Below are 24,757 nucleotides of genomic sequence, written 5' to 3' on the forward strand. Positions count from 1 at the left end.
ACATGCTGAATAATGATCAGTCAAAAATATTTATTATTTAAATGAACATGTGCAAGAAACATTAAATAATTATGTTAAAGATAATAATAAAAATGACACAACATACCAAATCTTAAGTTTTGCAACTAAAATAGTCTTCAGAGGAAGAGATCCATTTCTGAAAATATATTTTTCAAAAATAGGAAAAAGATGATTGATCATTCATTAAAAAAAGTAACCAAATTTGTAACCTTATAAATGAAGTAATCTTGAAAATTAGAGGAAAATAGAGAAATTTAAAAATTAAAATATTATAAAAACTGATAAGCCAAGATATTTTTAAAGACTTAAAAAAAAAGTTAAACATTTACTAACCTGATCAAGAAAAAGGGAGAAGAAAATCAAATTACCCAAGTTAAAAAAAACAAAAAACAAAACAAAACTGAATTCACAATAGAGAGGAAACATTGAGAATTATTATTAGGTCTGCTTGCCTCGAATCTCTCCCTACTTCATTCCATCTTTCCATTCAGCCACCAAAGTAAAACACAGGTCTGACTGTGTTATACACCCCCTGCCCTCCCACTCATCCAAGATCCACAGGATGCTCTATTTGACATTCAAATTCCTTCACAACCTAGCCCCCTCCTACCTTTCCAGTCTCCTAATACCCTTACTCTTCAATCCAGGGACACTGGCCTACTGGCTGTTCCTCAAACAAGACACTCCATCTCTTATTCAGCTCTGGGCATTTCCTCTCTATGTCCCTCATGCCTGCAACACTCTTCCTCCTTGCTCTGACTATTGACCTTCCTGACTTCGGTTAAGACTCAACTAATATCCTTTATTTTATTAGAAACCTTTCCAAACTCTACTTGTAGTTCCTTCCCTCTATTATTTCCTATTTATCCTATGTGTAGCTTGCTTTTTTTTTCTTTTTTTTAGCAATTGGGGTTAAGTGACTTGCCCAGGGTCATACCGCTAGTAAGTGTCAAGTGTTTGGTCTGAGGCCGGATTTGAACTCAGGTCCTCCTGACTTCAGGGTGGGTGCTCTCTCCACTACGCCACCTACCTGCCCCTTAGCTTATGTTTTATATATTTGTTTTCATGTTGTCTCTCCCATTTGATTAAGTGAAGGTACTGTCTTTTACCTCTTTTTGTATCCTCAGCACTTCTTTCACACAATGCCTGGCATGTAGTAGGTGGTTAATAAATGTTTATTGATTGATTGATTATTAGAAATTACCACACTCAATTATATACCAGCAAGGCTGGGAATTCAAAGGAAATTGATCCATTGCTACAAGAAAAAATAAAATACCCAAAGGAAGAAATAAGAAAAATTCTACTGAAAATAACTAAAATATGTATAAATAATAACTACACTATGCATAGAATTCAATCTGCCAAAACATATTACTTCTTGCCATATTACCTCATTTTTTAAAGTCTTCTATTTCACTGAATGTCCATTTTTTCCCTGAAGGATTATACCCAGTTTTGCTGGGTAGGTGATTCTTGGTTTTAATCCTAGTTCCTTTGACCTCCGGAATATCATATTCCAAGCCCTCCAATCTCTTAATGTAGAAGCTGCTAAATCTGGTGTTATCCTGATTGTGTTTCCACAATACTTGAATTGTTTCTTTCTGGTTGCTTGCAGTATTTTCTCCTTGACCTGGGAACTCTGGGATTTGGCAGTGGCATTCTAAGTAGTCTCCCCACTTCATGTCTTTCAACCTTTCACTCCATCCTTGGCTCAGCTGGCAAGGTTATTTTTCTGAAGTGCAAATCTAGCCATGTCACCCCCTTACCGAGTGAACTGCAGGGGTCTGCTCTTACCTTCAGGATCAAGTATAAAGTTTTTTGTTTACAGCAGTATGTGGGAGCCAGCTCCAACTGACTTGGACAAGGCAATTGTTAAATTTTCTATGTCAATAGTCAGTAAATATTTATTAAGTACCTACTATGTTCCAGGCACTGTACTCAGTGCTAGGGATACAGATAAGAAAAAGACAGCCCTTGCCCTCAAAAAGCTTACAATCTAATGAGGGGAGACATGATGTTTGTGGAGTTGAAATCAAGCAGAGCAGCTGTCAGCAAAATGAAGTTAGCTGGAAAACTCTGAACCTTGTATAAAAGGAAGCTTGGGGGAAGAGGTTATTGCTCTTCTATCCAACCTTTCAATCAGAGAGGAGAGGTAACAGGTTGCTGAGGAGGTGCTGAGTATCAAAGCTGAATAAGTATCCTGAGCTTATACTGGAGGAAGCTTGATGTTTGTATAGGGAAACCAGGCAGTGCAGTTTGGCACAGCCATTTAAACCTCAGAAACCATAAATTGCTACAAATCAATACTTGATTTCTTGTTTTGTTAATCTTCTAGGTCTAAGAAAGTATTAATAACACAGACTAAGCTTATGTATATGCACATTTTTTTCCATTAATCAGCACTCCCATATATTACTCTATAAACTTTGAGTTCAGCACCAGTGTAGTAGAAGGCTCAAGGAATGAAGTCATTGCCAGAATGGAAGTCTGGTGACTATAAGCTAATATATGTATAACATATACATTTATATAAAATATATTCCTATACATATATTTGTGAAATACACAAATATTCAATATACACACATAATATTTATGTGTATATAATAATAATAACACATATGTATATTTATGAAAGCATACTGAACAAACAAGGCTTATGAATCTCAGGTGAGATAATGGCTGTAAAGTACTTTACAAATCTTAAATATGTATGCATACATATGTATACATATGTACATATTTATATATATACACATATCAATATGCATGTTGTGTATGTATGTATATATATATCATATTGTGTGTATGCATGTATATTTAAAATCTATGTATGTATCACTTTAAGATTTGTAAAGTACTTTATATTTATTATCTCATTTGAGCCTCACAACTCCTCTGTTTGCTTGGTATACCACACTCACTTTAATAACCATGCGTAGGGGAGAATTCTTAACTAAAAAAGGGCTAGAGGAGAGCATACTAGATAAAATAGACAATTTTGACTACATAAATTTTTTTTAAAAATTATACAAATGAAATTAGTAAAGACAGAATTAGAATAGAAACAGTAAAGGATCATCAAATATCACCTTAATGAAATTCACAGTATACAGAGCATTCCAAAAGTCTTTGTATAAAAGCTTCAAACTTCATGAAGACTTTTGGAACATCCTTTATATTAAATTAACATGAAATATAATTTCAAGAGCTATTCTCCAATAGACAAGTGGTCAAAGGATAATGAAGAATTCTCAAACGAAGAAATGGAAGCTGTAAATGATGACATGAAATTATACTCCAGGTCACTAATAGAAAAATACAAATAAAACAAATTCTGTGGGTTCATCTCATGTCATACAGATTGTCAAAGATGACAAAAATGAGAATAGTCCATGTTGGGTAAGACACAATAATGCACCATTGGTTGAGCTGTGAGTTAGTAAAACCATTCTGGATATTGATTGGAACTGATGCAAGAAAAGTGACTAACCCATCCATATTCTTTGAACTAGTGATTCCATGGCTAGGAACGTGTTTCAAGAAAGTTAAAAATAGAAACAGATATCCATTTTATAGCATAACATTCACAGAAACACAGAGCAAAGAACTGAAAACAAAGTAGGTGCTTATTGATTGGTGAGTGTCTGAAAAAGTGTGGTATATGGATGTGATGGGACATTATTGTGCAGTAAGAAATGAAGAAAATTTGGAATTCAGTGAAACATGGTAAGATTTATATGTATTGATGCATAGTAAAATAGGCAGAACAGTATATAGTGTGACTAAAGATATGTCAATGAAAAAAAGCACTTAATGGAAGTTGAATTCTAAAAACAACAACAACCAAAAACACTGAAATCCTAGAGCACAGATAATGAAAGATACCTCCCCCACCTCATGGCAGGGAGATAGAGGACTATTAGTACCCAATACTTCATATATTGTCAGATTCATTTGCTCTAGTGAATGTTTCTCCTTAATCCTTTTCTTTGTCAAAAGGAAGGGACAATTTAGAGGGTAGAGTTGGAAGACAAAAGCATTAAGAACATTTTTATTTGTTTTTTAAAGTTGTCATGCCACTTTTGCCTTCTTTTTTTGACAGGACTACTGGACTAGTAGATCAGGAGAATAATATAGATTAAGTTTACCTAAAATATGGGAAAACATTTGAGAAAATCAGTCATGTTATTCTTGTGGACAGGATAGGGAGATGTTAGCTGATAGTACAATTAAGTGAACTCTGTACCAGTTGTATGGCCAAACTTCAAAACAAAACAAAACAAAACAAAAAAACCTAGGCACAATTGGTTTGATGCAAAAAAGGAGATGGAAATCCCTAGGAATCTGTGCTTGGCCTATGTTGTTTAACATTTTCATTGATTACTTGAATAAAGAGACTAAAGATACAGATGGCATACTTGCCAAAGTTCCAAAGCAGGAAGGGTTAGCTAACATTTGAGACTATAGAGTAGGAGTCTAGATTTTTCAACTCTGCCTTGGTCACACTTTGTTTGAGGTACTATGTTCAGTTCTGGGTGCCACATTTTAGGAATGACATTGATTAACTGGAAAGCATTCAAAGGAAGTTGACCAGAAAGTTAAAATTCCTTGAAATTGTGCCAAATAAGAATCTGCTGAAAGAATTAGTGGTGTTTAACCTAGAAAAGAGAATATTTAGGGAAGGATTGTTAGATAGGAGAGAAATTGGACTTGTATTTGTGTCCAGATTCTTTCCTAAATCCCACTCTTCCATGTGGCTATATGATATGGCTCTTGGCATGCCATCTTTCACCATCAAGTTCACTGTCATCGGTACCTAAGAATTCTGGTTAGAGTGTGTTCACTTGCAAATAGACCTGCCTGCATTTCAAGTTCTCATAAAATACTACAAGAATAGAGATAGGAGAATGCTAACAAAAACAAACAAAAAGATTGTATAAGAAACCACAAACTTGTGTTACATATAGTTTAGGGCTTAGTACGTATTAAATTTAACAAAGCAGTGATGAACTTGAAAATCTTTTTGTTTTCTTCTGTGTGTTTTTATAATGTTTTATGTATTTCCTTGTATTTTCTCTCTTTTGGGGAGAGGGATGCATTGTTATCACCATACACTAATTCTCCCCCTCTTCACTAGGAGCCCTTATTCTGTACCTCTAGTACATCAGTTTCATTTCTGCTAAAAGATGAGAGGTATGCTTTATCATTTCACTAGATTCATCAGAGTTGTACAGTCTTTCAGAGTTGATTTCCTTTACATTATGGTAGTCTCATATAAATTGTTCTGTTGGTTCTGGTCATTTCACTCTATCACATTATTCAAAAGTCTTCCAATCTTTTTCTGAGTTATATGTGTCATTTCTATAGGTACAGTAGTATTCTGTTACATTCATATACCACAATTTGTTCAGTAATTTCCAAATTGATTTCTATTTTGTTTCTAGTTCTTTGCTACAATAAAAGTTCTGTTATAAATATTTTTGTACATGTAGGTCCTTTCTTTCTCTCTTTGACCTCTTTGAGATATATGCCTAGTATGTTCAGTTTAGCAACTCTGTGGGTGTAATTCCAATTTGCAACTTACAGCTCCACCAGTCCATCACTGTGCTTGTCTTCTACAGTCACTCCAATAATTGCGATTTTCATCTTTTTGTCATTTTTGCCAAACTGATGCATGTCAGGTAGAAACTCAAAACTGTTCTAATTGTCATTTCTCTTATTATTAGTGATTTTGAGTGTTTTTACATGAGTGTGATATATTGTATCATTTCATTTAAAACTGCTTATTCATATCCCTTAATGACTTACTTAGTAGGAATGGCTTATATCTTTACACGTTTCTATTAATTCCCTATGTATCTTACATGTCATCATTTTATCAAAAAAATTTGCTACAAATGTATTTCTCATTTAGCTGTTTTTCTTCAATTTCTAACTACATTTATTTTTTGGGGCAAAAGTATTTCAATTTTATGTAATAAAAATTATCCATTTTATCTTCTGTGATCAACACAGTCCCACATTCAGTGAAGAATTCTTCCCCAGCTATAGTTGCAAAAGATATCTTCTTACCTTCTCTACTTGTAAGTGAAATTATATTTTACATTTAAGTTTTATATCCACTTGGAGCTTTTTATTATATAACAAAAGGCACTGATCTAAATTGAATAACTGCTTTCCAGTTCTCCCGGCATCTTTGTCAAATAGAGCATAATTTTGGAATTTATTGAATGGTATCCAACTGTGTTCCATTGCTTCTTTGTCTTTGCCTAATCTGATAATACTGATAAGCTGATAACGTTTTCTTATTTTTAAACTAGTACCAAATAATTTCTGCTTTCTGGTATAGTTTGAGATGTGATATTGTTCAAATCCTCTTCATATTTAATTCTTTTTCATTATGTCCCTTGAGATTCTTAAGCTTTTATTCATCCAGATGAATTTTATTATTGTTTCATTTAGTTGTACAAAGTAATCCCTTGGTAGTTTGATTGTTATAATACTAAAACTGTGGATTAATTGAGGTAGTATCAGTTTATTATATTGGAAGGACCTAACCATGAGACATCAATATCCGTACAATTACATGGGTTTTCCTTTGTTTCTCTAAAGATTGTCTTATACATGTATTTATGTAAGTATCTAGTGTGTTTTGGTAGTTAACGTCAAGATATTTTATACATTCTGTGGTTATTTTGAATGGAATTTCTTTTTCCATGTTCTCCAATTATATGTTGCTGGTGAGAAACAGAAAAACTGATCATTTCTGTTGGTTTATTTTTATCCTACTTGGCTGAAGTTATTGTTTCACTTAACTTTAATTGATTAACTAGGGTTCTCTAAATTACATCATCTCTAACTAGTGATAATTTGGAGAGTTTCCCTATGTCAGCAGTTCTCCAAGTGTGGTCTGACGACCCCTGTGGGTACCTGACATCCTTTTGGAAGAGTCAAAAGTATTTTCATAATAACACTAAGATGTTCTTTGTCTTTTTTAGTCTTGTTCTCTCAAAAATGTACAGTGCCACTTCCCAGAGGCTACATGTATGGCCTGTGAATGAAAGATTCAGGGAGACGGAAGGGGAAGAGAATAAGCTTGTTAAGTTCCTACTATGAGGAGACATAAAGACTGAGTTAATATCTCATCTGCGGAATTGTAATTTTGTCTTAACAAATGGATTAATCTACGTATGTGGATGCACTTGCTGTTCTGTTGTATTCATCTAGTATCAGCACCAACTAATCATTGAAGATCTTTTTTATGAATGCTTGGCAGCACACATTAGTGGTGGTGAAATATTCAGCATGTTGAATAACTTTTTTGAATCTCATGATGGTGGGGTAGCTGGGTGGCGCAGTGGATAGAGTCAGCCTTGAAGTCAGGAAGACCCATCTTCCTGAGTTTAAATCTGGCCTCAGACACTTGCTAGCTCTGTGACCTTGGGCAAGTCACTTAACCCTATTTGCCTCAGTTCCTCATCTGTAAAATGAGCTGGAGAAGGAAATGTCAAACCTTTCCAGTATCTTTGCCAAGAAAACCCCACATGTGGTCATGAAGAGTCACACAAGCCTGAAAACAACTGAGTAACAACAACAATTGCACTAATGGTACAAAAGCAGTAGTGGGTAATCTGCCAAGACCATAACATGAATCAAGGCAGTGGCACTAAACTGTCTAAGAGTCATTGTCCTCTTTACCATCATCCACTTGGGGTTTTGTTTTGTTTTTAATTCTAGTTTCACCTAAGAATGTCCTTGATGAAGCAGTAAAAATAATTAATTTTTATGAAATCTCAACTCATTAGTATATATATATATATATATATATTTTTTTTTTAAATATTCTTTGTGATGAAAGAGGAAGTGCATATGAGGCATTTCTGTTACCTGATGAAGTACTGAAATCTTGAAGAAAAGTAATTGAGTTGCAAGCTAAACTAGGCACTTTTTTCATTGAATGCCATTTTTGCTTGTGAGAATGACAATATGATTATCCATTCTTGGATATATGACAGACATTTTCTTGAAAATTAATGAAGTGAGCCTGTCACTTCAAGGAAAGCAACTGACAGCATTCATTGCTGATGATAGAATTCTAGCTTTCATGTAAAAATTAGAATTTTGGAAAACTTAAAGTTTTCCAAATTGTGGGAAGAGACTTACGGAGTCTATGTAGTTCAACCTCTTCCTTTCATAGTAGAGAAAACTGACACCCATGGAGCTTAAATGACCTGCCCAAGGTCACAAAAACAGTAAGTGGTGGAAATGGAACATGAATTGAGGTCATCCTCTAACTCCAGAGTCAGTGAGTGCTCTCTACACTGTACTATTTTGTCTTCCTACCATCAGAGGTCCCCCATCAGTGAAAATGAGTTCTTCCTATCTCCTCAAACTTCTTATCACAGCTGAAACCTTTTATATAGGTTGTCTCCTGCATAAAATATCTTTAATACTTTTCAGAGTATATTGCAAAAGTAAGCACTTAGTAAATGCTTTTTCAGTCATGTGTTGCTCCATAATCAAGGCAAATGTATTTCTACTTAATCAGTTGGCTATCTTACTCTTCAAAGCAACTGTTTCAAACGATGTCATTTGTCCTTAAGCATCCCATGGCAACCCTTCCCCACCTTCCCATCTGAATTCATACTTCAGATCTATATCTATATCTTACATTTTGTGTGTTGGGGAGGTTAGGGGGAGAGGATAAGGGATTTAATGGGGAATATGTTCCCATACTTCTAGTTGTTGTTTATGTTGTACCACCTCTAGTATCACTATTCCAACCCAACTGACACTGGAGGGCTAGATCACAGAGGGAAAATGACTACTTCTCCTCTTGGGGTTCTGGAAGTAACCCCAAGATGTTCAGGTATTTTTAGTACTGTCACTTATCATTCCCCATCTGATGTTCTATCCCTTGATTATCAGCCAGACATAACTAGGCTCAAGTTTAGAGACAGGATGTGGCGAAAGGATAACTGGTTCCTTCCAGTCCTTTTCTCTAAAGGTCAGTGTCCTCAAAGAGTCTGCCTTTGTGTGTCCAGTTTGTCATCAGTGTGTCCTTTCAGCTACCAGATACTCCCTTCAGCCACTGCTTTTCTCAGAATACCGCTACTAACACTAAAGGAAATCTAATTCTTCTCACCTTTCAAAATTCATAAAGTCATTCTCTCACCAGGTGGGGGAGCAGAACTCAGGCCACTCTTCTCTCCCACAATTTCCTTGACCACCACCATAACCACTACACTGAACGACACTAGACATATATCTTATATATATCATATATCAAAAGTCCCAGTATGGTTTAGGTATGATATCTGATTTTACCAAATGATAATTTATATTTGTTGTTGTTCAGTAATTTTTTAGTCATATTTGACTCTTTGTGACCCAGTTTGGGGTTTTCTTGGCAAAGATACTGGAGTGGATTGCCATTTCCTTCTCCAGCTCATTTTACAGATGAAGAAACTGAGGCAAACAGGGTTAAGTGACTTGCCCAGGGTCACACAGCTAGTAAGTATCTGAGGCCAGATTTGAACTCAGGAAGATGACCTTAGGCCTGGCACTCTATTTACTGTGCCACCTAGCAGCCCTATAGTATATGTTACTTTTTCCGTAGTAACTGGATTATTCATCCCTTCTTCATACCTTTGATTGAATGGTTCAATTAATCAAGAAGTCTGAGTGTTTTGGGTTTAATTGGGGTAGGTCCTTAACACTTTTTGTTTTTTGTTTTTGTTTTTGAAGGCAGTCAAGTGTTAGGCAGCTAGTGTCTGAGTCAGGATTTTGAACTCAGGTCCTCCTTATTTTCCTTGGTTCTGCAGTGCATAGATGCTTTATTTGGTCTCATGTTAGGGCAAAGACCCAGGTTCAAAGATTTACAGAAAATTGGTACTCAGGAAACTAGTACTGTGCAATACAGCTAGCAGTAGTAGCAAAAGTATACAAACACATACAAACATATAACACATACAACATGGCAACACAGACAGAGATTTGACCACACACAGGGACAGAGTCACTCACATGAGGGAGTGAGTACAGCGGCAAAGATCTAGGAGGAAGTACATGCTCAAAGTGGGGTCTGAGCAGGGAAATTTTATACCTTAAATATGGGCTTGATTGAAAACAAATAATGTCAGATATGGAAGGGGGTATTTCTATTCTGTCCCAAATTTAGTGGGGAAATTCCCAGGTAGCTTATCAATACTAGGTTCAAGTGGGGGCATTTTCTAACCAAAACTAGAAATTAGATGAGGGTTTGAATCCATAATTGGGAATCCCCGAATTAGGTGTTAGCACATAGTTACTGCAGTTGTCCAGGAGCCTTGTCCAATTAGGAGCTGTGTTTGCTTATAGTTTTGACAGGGTCAGAATGAGTCAAGAGAGTGGAAAAGTACAGGCTGTCTGTGATAGTTTAAATGTATATGGTCATTAGGAACGCTTAGTCCAATTGACTCCATATTGGAGTTCTATCACTTATAGCTTCAACATCAAGTAACATATTTTAAAAATCACAATGATAACAAAAGAGAACTGGGACTTAGAGTCAGGAGACAGGAGACTTGATTCAAAGCCCAGATTAGATACTTGATAGCTTTGTAAAGAAGAGTTAATCTTTTAATTTTCCTGAACTTCAGTTTCTTCATCTGTAAAATGGGATACTACTTGTGCATCTACCTGTCAAGAGTTGTCTTAAATGAAGTGCTATAGCAAACCTTGAAGTGCTATATAAATATGATTTTAATTTATGGATTTGTTGATTGGTAGCTTTGCTGAAGTCTGCATCATGGGTTTTTCTAGGGCAATGAGGACTATAGTCTGAGTCATGGGCTCACTTTCCCACTTGGGGCTTCTGTTGGAAACTGCAGTTAGGGTAGACTAACTATTAATTTAGAAGCATCAGAGCTGCTACCAATCCACAAATCATCTATGGTAGTCATCTCTGGATGTGCAGATGATAGAAAGCTAATTTTCTTGGAACATTTGTGAAATCTAATACTATTTAAAGCAATTATTTCATCTACTAACCCTTTTGAAGGTGTCATTTTGTTTTGTAGACATTGTTTCAACTTTGCTAAACCTATGTTGGTTTTTTTTTTATCTATTGTTACTAGTTGTATGGAGTCCACTGAAGGTAAAGAGATGCTACAAAAGTATGAAGACATGCTTCAATTGCTGGAAAAGTAAGTGAATTACATGGTCAATCTCTCTCTCTCTCTCTCTCTCTCTCTCTCTCTCTCTCTCACTCCCTCTCTCTCTCTCTCTTTCTCTTTCAGAATTATTTATTAAACACCTGGGGATATAGAAAGAAGCAAAAGATAGTCCCTGCTCTCAACGATCTGAAAATCTAATGACAAACAAGCAAATATGTACAAACAATCTATATAGTGGAAAAATAGAAAATAAATGAGAAAGAGAAGGCACTAGAATTAATAGAGATTGGGAAGGACTGCCCTATAGAAGATGGTCTTTTAATTAGAGCTCAAGAGAAGTCAGGGAAGCCAGTAGGTGGAGATAAAAGTGAAGAATATTCAAGGGAGAAAAAACAGCCTGAGAAAATGCCCAGGGCTGAAAGATGGAATTTCTTGTTTGTGGAATACCCAGAAGGTCAATGTCACTAAATTGAAGAGTACGTGGTAGGGGATAAGGTATAAAGACACTGGAATGGTATGAAGGGGCTGGGTTATGATGGACTTTAAATGCCAAACAGAATAGTTTGCATCTGATCTTAAAGGCAATAGAAAGCTACTGGAGTTTATTGAGTAGAGGCGTAACATGGTTGGACCTATGCTTTAGGAAAATCACTTTGGTGGCTGAATGGATAATAAATTAGAATAGGAATAGATCTGAGCCAGGCAGACCCAACAGCAAGCCATTGCAGTAGTTCAGGTGTGAGGTGATGAAGTCCTGCAGTGGCAGGATTATAGGAGAGACGTTGCAAAGGTGAAATCAGCAGGCCTTACCAACAGATTGGATATAGGGGATGAGAGGTAGTGAGGAGTCAAGGATGACATGTCAGTAGTGAGCCTGAGGAGGATGATGTTATCTTCTACAATACTAGGGAACATAGGAGGAGTGTGGTGTTTGGACTGCAAGATAATGAATTCAGTTTTGGACATGTTGAGTTTAAGATGTCCACTGGACATTGACTTTGAGATGTCTGAAAGGTGGTTTGGAGATGTAAGATTGGAAACCAGCAGAGAAGTTAGGGCAGAATAGGTAGATTTAAGAATCATCAGCATAGATGTGGTGATTAAATCCATGGCAGCAAATGAGATCACCAAGTAAAGTAGTATAGAGGGAGAAGAGAAGACGACCAGGACAGAATCCTGTGGGACAAATAAAGTTAGAAGGTATAGGAGACTGAGAAGGAACAGTGAGATAGGTAGGAGGAGAACTAGGAGAGAAGAGAGTATCAAGGAGGAGAGAGTGATCAAAAGTATCAAAGGCTGCAGAGAGGTCAAGAAGAATGAGGACTGAGAAAAAAAATTGGATTTGGTAATTAAGCTATCATTAATAACTTTAGAGAGAGCAGTTTCACTGGAATGATGAGGTTGGAAGCTGAATTATAAGGGGTGGGAATGAAAGGAGAGAACATGGAAGCACCTTTTGAAGAGGTTAGACACAAAGGGCAGAAGAGACATAGCAGGGATGAAAGGATCAAATGAGAGTTTCTTTGAGGCTTGGAGAGACGTGGGGACATTTGCAGGCAGTAGGAAATGAACTAGAAGACAGATTGAAAATAAATTACAGAGTGAGCTTAACAGATGAAACAGTCTGTTGGAGGAAAGTAAAAGGGTTTAGCTTGCTAAGGAATAGGACAAGTCTTCAGGTGAGATAGAGGTGAAGGAGGAGACATGGCAGAAGGCATATGATGATCTGCATTGTGGAAGAGGAGAAAAGAGGGAATGGTGAATGGCTTCAATTTTTTCTGTAAAATATAAAGCAAAGTTCTCAGATGAAAGGTTGGGGGAGAGAGAGCAATGGGAGTTTTGAGAAGAAATAAAAATATTTGGAAGAGTCTTTGTGGAGAGTGAGATAGTGAAGTGGTGAGGGATGTATATTAGAATTGCCTAGCTTCAGTGAGGCCCAGTTTAGGTTGTGTAACATAAATTTGTAATGGACAGAATCAGAAAGAATAGTTTCATGATTTTCTCTGCCTTTGTTTGGCAGTATGTTTATGAGTGAATGCAGTGGATGGTGGGAGTGATTCAACTCGGCGGGGTATAATCAGAAATAAGGGGACTCAAGAGAAGACGGTAGTATAGAATGTAATTGGTTCACCAAAGGGTCAAGATGGGGAAAAGAGAAGGGATTGGCTAGTACAGGAAAAAGAGCCTGGGAGAGAATTGAAGGGTCATGGGATTAGAAGTCATGGTGTGGACAAAGAGTAAGGTATGGGACTGAAGAATTTTTGTACATGGAAGTGGTATATTTGTGGTTAATAGCAAGATCAAGGATATGGTCATCTTTGTGCATGACTGAAATGAAGTAGGGGAGTGAGTCATCATAAGTGAGTAGATTAAGGAATTGAGTGGTTAAGGTCTTCAAAGGATAATCCCCCTATCTCATCCAGGTTGAAAGTATAGGGCTACTCATAATCCATCTGATGGGAACAGGAGCTTTGACCTGCTCTGTTTACTACCTGGGCCAGTTTGCTCTTCCTTAGACAACTTGGTGCTCCTTCACACCAGGGAGCTCACTATATTAATGCCAGACTTAGATGATTGTGCACTCAATGTAGCCTCCAAGGCTGAGGTACAACCAAGTATGGATTGATTCTCTGCTGCTAATTTTGGCCTAACAATTAACACCAAGAAAATAGAGATTCTTCATCAACTAGCACCACCCTATTCATATATGGAACCATGAGTTATAGCAAATGTTGCAAAAAAGGGGGGGCAGCTAGATGGTGCATTGGATAGAGCACTGGCCCTGGATTCAGGAGGACCTAAGTTCAAGTCTGATCTCAGATCAGATACTCAACACTTACTAGCTGTGTGACCCTGGACAAGTCACTTAACTCCAACTGCCTCACCAAAAAAAAAAATAATAATAATAATAATAAAAGAGTGGAGAGAATGGGAGCCTAGCAGTACCAAATCTCAAACTATACCCCAAAATCATAATCGTCAAAATGATTTAGTACTGGTTAAGAAATACAATAGGTAATCAGTGAAACAGGTTAGGAACTTAACATATAGAAGCAAATGAGCACAGTAGCCCAACATTTGATAAACTCAGTGACCCCAACAACTGGGATAAAAACTCATGATTCGACCAAAAAAAAACTGCTGGGAAAACTGGTAAACAGTTTGTCAGAAATTAGGTATACACCAGTATCTCACACTGTTTCCCAAGAAAAACTCCAAATGGATTCATAACATAGGCACAAAAGGTGACAGCATAAACAAATTAAAGAAAGAAGAAATTATCTTTGGATGGTGAAGAGTTATAAACAAGGGATAGAGTGGCTCATCCAAGACAAAAGAGACTATTTTCATTATACAAAATTAAGATTTTGCTTAAACAAAATCAAATGTAGCTCAAGTTAGAAGTGAAACATGAATGGGGGAAAATCTTTACAGCAAATTTCTTTGCTTAGATCTCCTTTCCAAGAAATCTAAGGAATTGATTAACTATTTGCCAGTAAATAATTACTCTAAGAATATGAACCTGCAATTTTATATGGAAGAAACCTAAGTTGTTAGTAGCCATATTAAAAATCAAAACAAAACAAAACAAAATCCCTCCAAATCATTAAAAGTTAGAGAAATTAAAATTAAAGCCACTCCAAGGTTCCATCTCACACATATCTGAATGGCAAAGTTGACAGGAAAGGAAAATGACAAATATTGGAGGGGCTATGAGGAATATAGACCTATTAATGTGTTGCTAGTAGAAATGTGAATTGGTCCAACGATTTGGAAAGCAAGTTGGGACTGTGCCAAAAAAAGGTACTAAACTGTACATATACTTTGATCCACTATTTGGCCTGTACCTTAAAGAGACCAAAGAAAGAGGAAAAGGACCCATCAAAACAAAAATATTGGAGGTGGAGCCAAGATGGCACAGAGAAGCTAGGAACTTGCCTGAGTATCCCCAGTTCACTTTAGAAACAATGATAAATCAAGCCTCTAAACAGATGCTGGAGTGACAGAATCCACAAAAAGAAAAAGTGAAACAGTTTTCCAGTTTAAAATAACTTAGAAGGACTTCAGTAAAAGTCTCTTTCACTTGGGTAAAAGAGGAGTGCAGCCCAGCAGAGATGGTGTTTAGGCAAGTCAGTAGGAGGCTCTCAGCCACAGCACAGATCAGCAACTGAGGCTTCTGATTCTGGCTCAGCAGGCCAGTGGCACAGCAGGCCAGCTGTGAGGCCTCTAACTCTAGGGTGGAAGGCAAACTGCCAGCCTTGGAAACCAGGCAACAACAGGCACAACGGGGCTGGGCCACCCCAGCACAGTGAGCAAGTTGCCAGCCCTTGAGGCCCCAGCACACAAAGCCAGTGACCAGGCCCCTGGCCCCCAGCACAAGTAGCTTGGGACAGTGCCCCCTGTGCCCCAGAAGGAGAGCTCAACTTTATTTATTTATTTATTTATTTGTTTGTTTGTTTATTTATTTTAGGCAATTGGGGTTAAGTGACTTGCCCGGGGTCACACAGCTAGTAAGTGTCAAGTGTTTGGTTTGAGGCTAGATTTGAATTCAGGGCCAACTTCAGGGCTGGTGCTCTGTCCACTGCGCCACCTAGCTGCCCTGGAAAGCTCAACTTTAAAAGCCAGGAAAAGCAAGAAAAATGAGCAAAAAGCAAAAACAAACATTGAATATAGAAAGTGACTACTGTGACAGGGAAGAACAAAACACAAACTCAGAAGAGGACAACATTGTCAGTATACCTACATCCAAAACCTCAAAAGGGAATATGAATTGGTCTCAAGCCTAAAAAGTCTTCTTGGAAAAACTGAGAGAGGAGTTAAAAGTTCAAATTAGAGAGGTAGAAGAAAAATTGGGGGAAAAAATCAGAGATAATTCCAGAGAGAGTCAACAGGTTGGAAAAGGAAAGACAAAAATTGACTGAAGAAAACAATTCCTTAAAAAATACCATGGGGGGGAGGGGGAGCGCAACTAAGTGGTGCAGTGGATAGAGCACCGGCCCTAGAGTCAGGAGGACCGGAGTTCAAATCCGGCCTCAGACACATAACACTTACTAGCTGTGTGACCCTGAGCAAGTCACTCAACCCCCATTGCCCAACAAAACAAAAATAATACAATTGGCCAAATGGGAAAAAAAAATGACTGAAAAAAACAACTCCTTAAAAAGTAGAATTGGATAAATAAAAAAGGAGTTACAAAAGCTACCTGAAGAAAATAATTCCTTAAAAATTAGAATTGGGCAAGTGGAAGCTAAGGACTCTATAAGACATCAAAAAATCAGTCCAATAAAATAAAAAGAATGAAAAAAATAGAAGAAAATGTAAAATACCTCATTGGAGAAATAACTGACCTGGAAAATACATCTGGGAGAGATAATTTAAGAATTATTGGTCTACCTGAAAACCATGATAAAAAAAGACCCTGGACAGCATCTTTTAAGAAATTATCAAGGATAACTGCCCTGATATCCTAGAACCAGAGGATAAAATAGTCACTGAAAGAATCCATTGATCAAAGGGTGGAGCCAAGATGGCAGACTAAAAGCAAGCACTTTCCTGAGCTCTCCTCCAAAACCCTTCAAATACCTTTAAAAAATGACTCTACACAAATCCTAGAGAAGCAGAACCCATAAAAAAATGGAATGAAACAAATTTCCAGCCCAAGGCAACTTGAAAGGTCAGCAGGAAAGGTCTGTTGCACCAGGCTGGGAGAGGAGTGCATTCCATTGCAGACTGGGCCCCAACAAACCTGGAGCAAGCACAGGGTGGCTGAATGACTGGCAGCAGTGGCTATTTGTGGACCTTCCGGCCCACAGACACCATGGACAACTTAGAAGGTCAGCAGGAAAGGACTGGCACACCTGGGTAAGAGTGGAGCACAGATCAGCACAGGCTGTGTGAGCACAACCCCAGCCCCAGCAGGCAAGGAGCAGGCCTTGGGAGTGACTGAATCAGCAGCAGCAGCAACAGGAAAAGGACTGATATGTACAAAAATGTTTATAGCAACTCTTTTCTGGGAGTAAAGAATTAGAAAATGAGGGGATACCCATCAGTTGGGGAATGGCTGAACAAGTTGTAGTATGTAATTATGATGGAATACTATTTTATTAAAAGAAATGATGAGTAAGATGCTCTGAGAAAAACCTGGAAAGATGTTCATGGGCTGATGCAAAGTGAAATATACTGGGCACAAAATAACAGCAATATTGTAAGATGATCAGCTGTGAATGACTTAGCTACTCTCATAATACAAAGATCCAAGACAACTCTGAAGGACGTATGATGAAAAATTCTATCCATCCCCCAGAGAAAGAACTGATGGTGTCTGAATACAGATTGAAGTATGCTTTTTTTTTAACTTTTTTTTCTTGAGTTATTTTGTCTATGTTTTTTTTTTCACAACATGACTATTATGGATATGCTTTGCATTACTAGACATGTATAACCTATATCAAATTGCTTTCCTTCTCAATGATGGGAGTGGGGTGAGAGGAAGGGAGAGAATTTGGAACTCAAAGTTTTAAAAACAAATGTTAAAAATTGTTTTTTACATGTAACTGGGGAAAATTAAATATTTTTAAATACAAAAAAAAGAAGAATCCACTGATCACCTCCTGAAAAATTCCAAAATGAAAACTCCAAGGAATATTGTAGCCAAATTCCAGAATTATCAGGTCAAGGAGAAATACTTCAAGCAGCCAGAAAGAAACAATTTAAATATCATGGAGCAACAGTCAGTTTTACACAGGACATAATAGCTTTTACATTAAAGGATTCAAGGGCTTTGAATATGATATTCCAGAAGGCAAAGGAGCTTAGATTCCAACCAAGAATCAACTACCAAGCAAAATTGAGTGTAATCTTTCTGGGGAAAAGATGGGCATTCAATGAAATTGGGGAATTTCGATCATTCCTGATTAAAAGACCAGAGCCGAACAGAAAATTCTATCTTCAAGTACAGAAACTCAAGAGAAATATAAAATGGTAAACAGGAAAGAAAAAAAAAACCAAGAACATGTTATTCAATAAGGATAAACTATTTACATCTTTACATGGGAAGATGATTCTTGTAACTCTTGAGAACTGTATGTTTACTAGGGCAGTTAGAAGAGGTATACATAGACAGAGGGTGTGGGTATAAGTTGAGTTTGATGTGATGATATAAAAAATTAATTAAGGGTGAAAAAAAGGATTGTACTGGGAGAAGGGGATGCAGAATAGGGTAAATTACATCACATGAAGATGTGCAAAAGGCCTATTACAGTAGAGGGGGGTGAGCATTGTTTGAACCTTACTCTTATCAGATTTGCCTCAAAGAGGAAATAATATACTCATTCACTTGGGCATAGAGATCTATCTTACCCTTTAGGGAAGTAGGAGAAAGAGGAAAGAAAAGAGAGGAGGCTGATAGAAGGGAGGGCAGATTGAGGGAGGTGGTGGTCAGAAGAAACACTGGTGAGGAGGGAAAGGGTAAGAGAGAGAAAAGTATAAATGGGAGAAAATAAGATAGAGAAAAAGATACAGTTATTAATCATAACTGTGAATGTGAATGGGATAAACTCTCCCATAAAATGGAAGCAGATAGTAGAGTGTATAAAAACTAGAATCCTATAGTATATGTTGTTTACAAAAACACATTTGAAGCAGAGAGATATACACAGAGTAGAGGTAAAATGCTGGAGCAGAATATGTTATGCTTCAGCTGAAATAAAAAAAAAAATCAGGAGAAGCAATCCTGATCTCAGACAAAACAAAAGTGAAGATTTATCTAATTAGAAGAGATTAGGAAGGAAACTACATCTTGCTAAAAGATACCATAGACAATGAAGTAATACAAATACTAAACATATATGCACCAAGTGGTATAGCATCCAAATTCTTAGAGAAGTTAAATAAGTTATAGGAAGAAATAGACAGCAAAACTATGCTAGTGGGGGACCTCAACCTCCCTCTCTCAAAACTAGATAAATCTAACCATAAACTAAATGAGAAAGGAGGTGAATAGAATTTTACGTAAGTTAAATATGGTAGACCTCTGGGGAAAACTGAATGGGGGAAAAAAGGAATATACTTGTTTTTCAGAGGTATATGCACTTACACAAAAATTGATTATGTACTAGAGCATAAAACCTCACAATCCAATACAGAAAGGCAGAAATATTAAATGCATCCTATTCAGATCATGATGCAATAAAAATATGTGTAATAAAGGACCAGGGAAAGATTAACTAAAAATTAATTGGAAACTAAATAATTAATGCTAAAGAATGAGTGGATCAAACAACAAATCATAGAAACAATCCGTAATTTTGTCAAAAAGCATGACAATACTGAAACAACATACCAAAACTTATGGGACACAGGCAAAACAGTTCTTTGGGGAATTTTTATATCTCTAAATGCTTACATGAACAAAATAGAGAAAGAGGAGATCAATGAATTAAGCATGCAACTAAAAAGCTAGAAAAGGAGCAAATTAAAAATCCCCAAGTAAATACCAAATTAGAAATTCTGAAAATCAAAGGAGAGATTAAGAAAATTGAAATTAAGAAAATTAGTGAACTAATAAAACTAAGAGCTGGTTTTATGGGGAAAAAAAACAATAAAATAGATAAACCTTTGGTTAATTTGGTTAAAAAAAAAGAAAGAAGAAAACCAAATTATCAGTATCAAAAATGAAAAGGGAGAATTCACCATCAATGACAAGGAAATTAAAACAGGAATTAGGAACTATTTTCCCCAACTGTATGCCAATAAATCTGACAATCTAAGTGAAGTGGATAAATATTTACAAAAATATAAATTGCCCAGATTAATGGAAGAGGAAATAAAATACTTAAACAATCCCATTAAAGAAAAAGAAATAGAGTAAGCCATCAATGAACTCCCTAAGGAAAAAATCCCGAGGGCTAGATACATTTACAAGTGAATCCTATCAAACATTTAAAGAACAATTAATTCCAACACTATATAAACTATTTGGGAAAATAGATGAAGAAAGAGTCCTACCAGGGCAGCTAGGTGGTGCAGTGGATAGGGCACTGGCCCTGTAGTCAGGAGGACCTGAGTTCAAATCCAACCTCAGACAGTTAACACATACTAGCTGTTTGACCCTGGGCAATTCACTTAACCCCAATTGCCTCACCAAAAAGCTAAAAAAAAAAAAAGAAAGAAAGAAAAGAAATAGGAGGTAGATCAATGAAATAGGCTGGGCACACAAGACATACTAGGTAATGGCTATTGTAATCTATTGTTTGATAAACCCAAAGACTTTAGCTTCTGGGAGAAGAATTTGCTATTTGACAAAAACTGCTGGGAAAACTGGGGAAAAAATTATGGTATAAATTAGGCATAGACCAACATCTTACACCATATACCAAGATAAAGTCAAAATGGGTACATGATTTAGACATAAAGGGTGATACCATAAGCAGATTAGGAGAGCAAGGAATAATTTACCTGTCAGATCTATGGAGAAGGGAAGAATTTTTAACCAAACAAAAGATAGAGAACATTATAAAACGCAAAATTGATAATTTTGATTACATTAAATTAAAAAGTTTTTGCACAAACAAAGCCAATGAAACCAAGATTAGAAGGAAAGCAGAAAACTGGGAAACAATTTTTATAGCCAGTGTCTCTGATAAAAGCCTCATTTCCAAAATATATAGAGAACTGAGTCAAATTGATAAGAATACAAGTCATTCCCCAACTGATAAATGGTCAAAGGATATGAACAGGCAGTTTTCAGATAAAGAAATTAAAGCTATCTATGGTCATATGAAAAAAAATAGCTCTGAATCATTATTGATTAGAGAAATGCAAATTAAAACAACTCTGAGGTACCACATCATACCTATCAGATTAGCCAACATGACAAAACAGGAAAATGATAAATGTTAGAGATGTGGGAAAATTGGAACAATAATGCATTGTTGGTGGAGTTGTGAATTGATCCAACCATTCTGGAGGGTAATTTGGAACTATGCCCAAAGGGCTATAAAACTGTGTATACCCTTTTTTCCAGCAATACCACTACTAGGTCTGTATCCCAAAGAGATCATAAAAAAGGGAAAAGGACCTACATGTGCAAAAATATTTATAGCAGCAGAACCAGGAGAACATTGTAAATAGTAACAGCCACATTGTGGGATGACTGACTTTGATAGATTTGACTCTTCACATCAATGCAAGAATCCAAGACAGTTCCAAAAGATTCACGATGGAAATTGCTATCCACATCCAGAGAAAGAACTATGGAGTCTGAATGTAGATAGAAGCTCTCCTATTTGCTCTCCTTTTCCTTTGCTGTTTTGTTTTATTGCTTCATTCTTGTGGTTCCTCCCATTATTTCTAATTGTTCTTTACATTATGACTAATGGGAAAATATGCTTAATATAAATGTGTAAAAAGGGCCTGTATCAGATTGGATGCCACCACACAATCTTGGGGAGGACTAGGGGAAAAAGCGTGGGAGGGAGAGGAAATTTAAAACTCAAAATCTTATGAAAGTGAATGTTGAAAACTAAAAATAAATAATCAAAAAATGTTAAAGCCTCCTTGTTGGAGGCTTATGTAATTTATTCTCTCAGGGGACATATTCCTCATATTCCATAACTTATGTTTTTAGTAAGTATTGATATAAAACAATTTTAATGATATCAAAAATGATATGTTAAATGAGAATCTTAATAAATGAGGCTTTTCAATAACCATCCAACCAGTAGCTCAGGATAAATGATATTTTATGATAAAAAGAATGTTTGATTTCATTTGTATTACTTCTCATGTCACTTCTTCACAGAGAGATGGCATGGAGTGCTAGTAGTTTTTCTTTTTTTAGTAGTTTTTCTTTACATAAAATTTTATAATAAGTTTATTTGGGAGAAATTGGGCTTTGGTCCCACGTTACCAACTAACTAGATCCCCTCCCTATGCTTCTCAAACTCAACACATTCAAAATCATCTTTCCCTAAAACCCATCCTACTTCTGAGCTTATTTCTGTTAAGGACAATATTATTCTCCCAGTCACACAAGTCCACATCCTTGGCATCAGCCTCAACTGCATGTATCCAGTCAGTTGCTAAATCTTATAATTTATACCCTCATACCATTTTTTTTTTGTGTCCAACCCCTTATTTCTATTCCTGGCCACCATCCTAGTTCAGGCCCTTGTTACCTCTTGCCTGGAGTGTTGCAGGAGGCTCTTCATTGGTGTCCTTGTTCAGAATTCTTCCCTCCCATATTAATCCAACTGCCAACATAATTTTCCTTTTGAAGCACAGGTCTTAGCATGTCACTCCACTACTGAATAAACTCTAGTAGTCCCTGTTAAGGAAGTAATCTGATAACACCCCAATTGTATCAAGAATAAGCCTTCACTACAATATTGCAGGTGGGAGAAGAGGAAGAGATTAAAGACTAAGAGAAGGAAAAGGGAGAGGGAGAAGGAGGAGGAGGAGGAAGACGAGGAGGAAGAGAAGACAGATTATCATTCCTTTTTAAAAAATAATTCTGTTCCTAAACCTATATATTTTTTAATTAATTAATTTATTTTCGGCTTTCAACATTTACTTTCACAAGATTTTGAGTTCCGAATTTTCTCCCCATCTCTCCCCTCCCCCCACCCTAAGAAGGCATGCATTCTGAATGCCCCTTCCCCTAACCTGCCCTCCCTTATACCACTCCCCTCTTCTCTTATCTCCTTCCCTTTCTATTTTCCTGTAGGGCAGGATAGATTTCTATACCCCATTGCCTGTATATCTTATTTCCCAGTTGCACGTAAAAAAATTTTTTAATATTTGTTTTTAAAACTTTAGGTTCCAAATTCTTTCCATTCCTCCCTCCCCACCCATCCTCATTGAGAAGGCAAGCAACTCGATACAACTGTAGTCATGCAAAACACTTCTATAATGGTCATGTTGTACAAAGCTAACTATATTTCCCTTCATCCTATCCTGCCCCCCCATTTATTCTATTCTCTCCTTTGACCCTGTTCCTTCTTAAAAGTGTTTGCTTATGATTACCTCCTCCCCCAATCTGCCCTCCCCTCTATCATCTCCTTGCTCTCTTATCCCCTTCCCCCTCCTCATTTTCCTGTAGGGTGAGATAGATTTCCATACCCAATTGAGTGTGTATGTTATTCCCTTCTTAAGCTAAATCCAATGAGAGTAAGATTCACTTATTCCCCCACACCTTCCCCACTTCCCCTCCATTGTAAAAGGCTTTTCTTGTCTGTTTTATGTGAGATAATTTACCCCATTCTACCTCTCCCTTTCTCCTTTTCCCAGTATAATCCTCTCTCCCCCCCTTAATTTTCTTTTTTAGATGTCACCCCTTCATCTTCAACTCACCCTGTGCCCTCTGTCTATATATACATATTTCTTCCCTCCAACTACCCTAATACTGAGAAAGGTCTCATGAGTTACAATTATCATCTTTCCATGTAGGAATGTAAACAGTTCAACTTTAATAAGTCTCTTATGATTTCTCTTTCCTGTTTACCTTTTCATGCTTCTCTTGAGTCTTGTATTTGAAAGTCAGATTTTCTATTCAGCTCTGGTCTTTTCATCAAGAATGCTTGAAAGTCCTCTATTTCACTGAATGTCCATTTTCCCCCCTGAAGAATTATACTCAGTTTTGCTGGGTAGGTGATTCTTGTAAACCGATATTTTTAAGCATAAATAATTAGAGGTTTTATATCCTTTTCACTCCCCATTTTCTTTAGGATGAAAGGCAGATTCCTCTATCTGACACTGAAAGTCCTCAACAACCCAGCTTTCCGCCCTTATTCCTCTTCACTCTCTATAATGTCCAGTTGACCTTGGTTTTTGCTGTTCCTCCCACAATCTTGATTTTCCTATCTCTTCAACTTAACATAGGGGACACCCCATGTCTGGAAAGCACTCCTTCATTTCTACCTCTTAAGAATATCTAGTTTCCTTTGTAAGGGGCTTGCCCTGGGCACACCTAGGTTGCCTAGCATAGTAGTACCCTGCATCCTATGTTTTCCTACAGTGTTGGCAGGTGCAGTCTGTCTTCTGTCTAAAAGAGTTTTTATTGGATGAAAGATGGAAGAGTCTGAGGGTTTAGTTGGAATGGTAGTATAGTCCTTACTTTTTTCCATACTAGTTTCAAACTCTTCATGTACCTCTGGATCAGTCCTATTCATGGAGGGAAATGTTCTGAATTACTTTGGGCCTACAAGGGTCATAGAAAGGAGGATTTGGTTTTGCTCTGATTGTTCTTTCACAACATGGCTAATGTGGAAATATTTAATATGCCTGTACATGTATAACCTATATCAGATTGGTTGCCATCTCAGGGAGGAGAGGAGGGAAGAAAGAGGAGAGGGAGAAGGAAAAAATTTGGAACTAAAATCTTATAAAAGTGAATGTTGAAAATTGTCTTTACATGTAATTGGGAGAAAATTGACTGGCTGTGTAGCCAGAAAAGACTGTATCTTTAAAACTGACCAGACTGAGAAAGTCTCTCTTTTCCTTTTGTGCACTTTCCTTTTGAATTCAGAGACTGAAGGTCACAGTTCACCCACAACCCAAGCACCATGAACTGAACT

General features: G+C 36.8%; 1 protein-coding gene across 1 annotated transcript in view; it reads left to right on the forward strand.

Moving 5' to 3' along the window:
• DNAH9 (dynein axonemal heavy chain 9) overlaps positions 1–24,757 on the forward strand; it is a 466,635-nt gene that overhangs the window by 68,521 nt on the left and 373,357 nt on the right. Inside the window, exon 11 of the mRNA XM_027850079.1 lies at positions 11,145–11,213. Coding sequence (XP_027705880.1) covers positions 11,145–11,213 — 69 coding nt within the window. The remainder of the gene's footprint in view (positions 1–11,144; positions 11,214–24,757) is intronic.

The sequence above is a fragment of the Vombatus ursinus genome, unplaced genomic scaffold (assembly GCF_900497805.2).
Source record: "Vombatus ursinus unplaced genomic scaffold, bare-nosed wombat genome assembly UNPS02008996.1, whole genome shotgun sequence".
Taxonomy (NCBI): Eukaryota; Metazoa; Chordata; class Mammalia; order Diprotodontia; family Vombatidae; genus Vombatus; species Vombatus ursinus.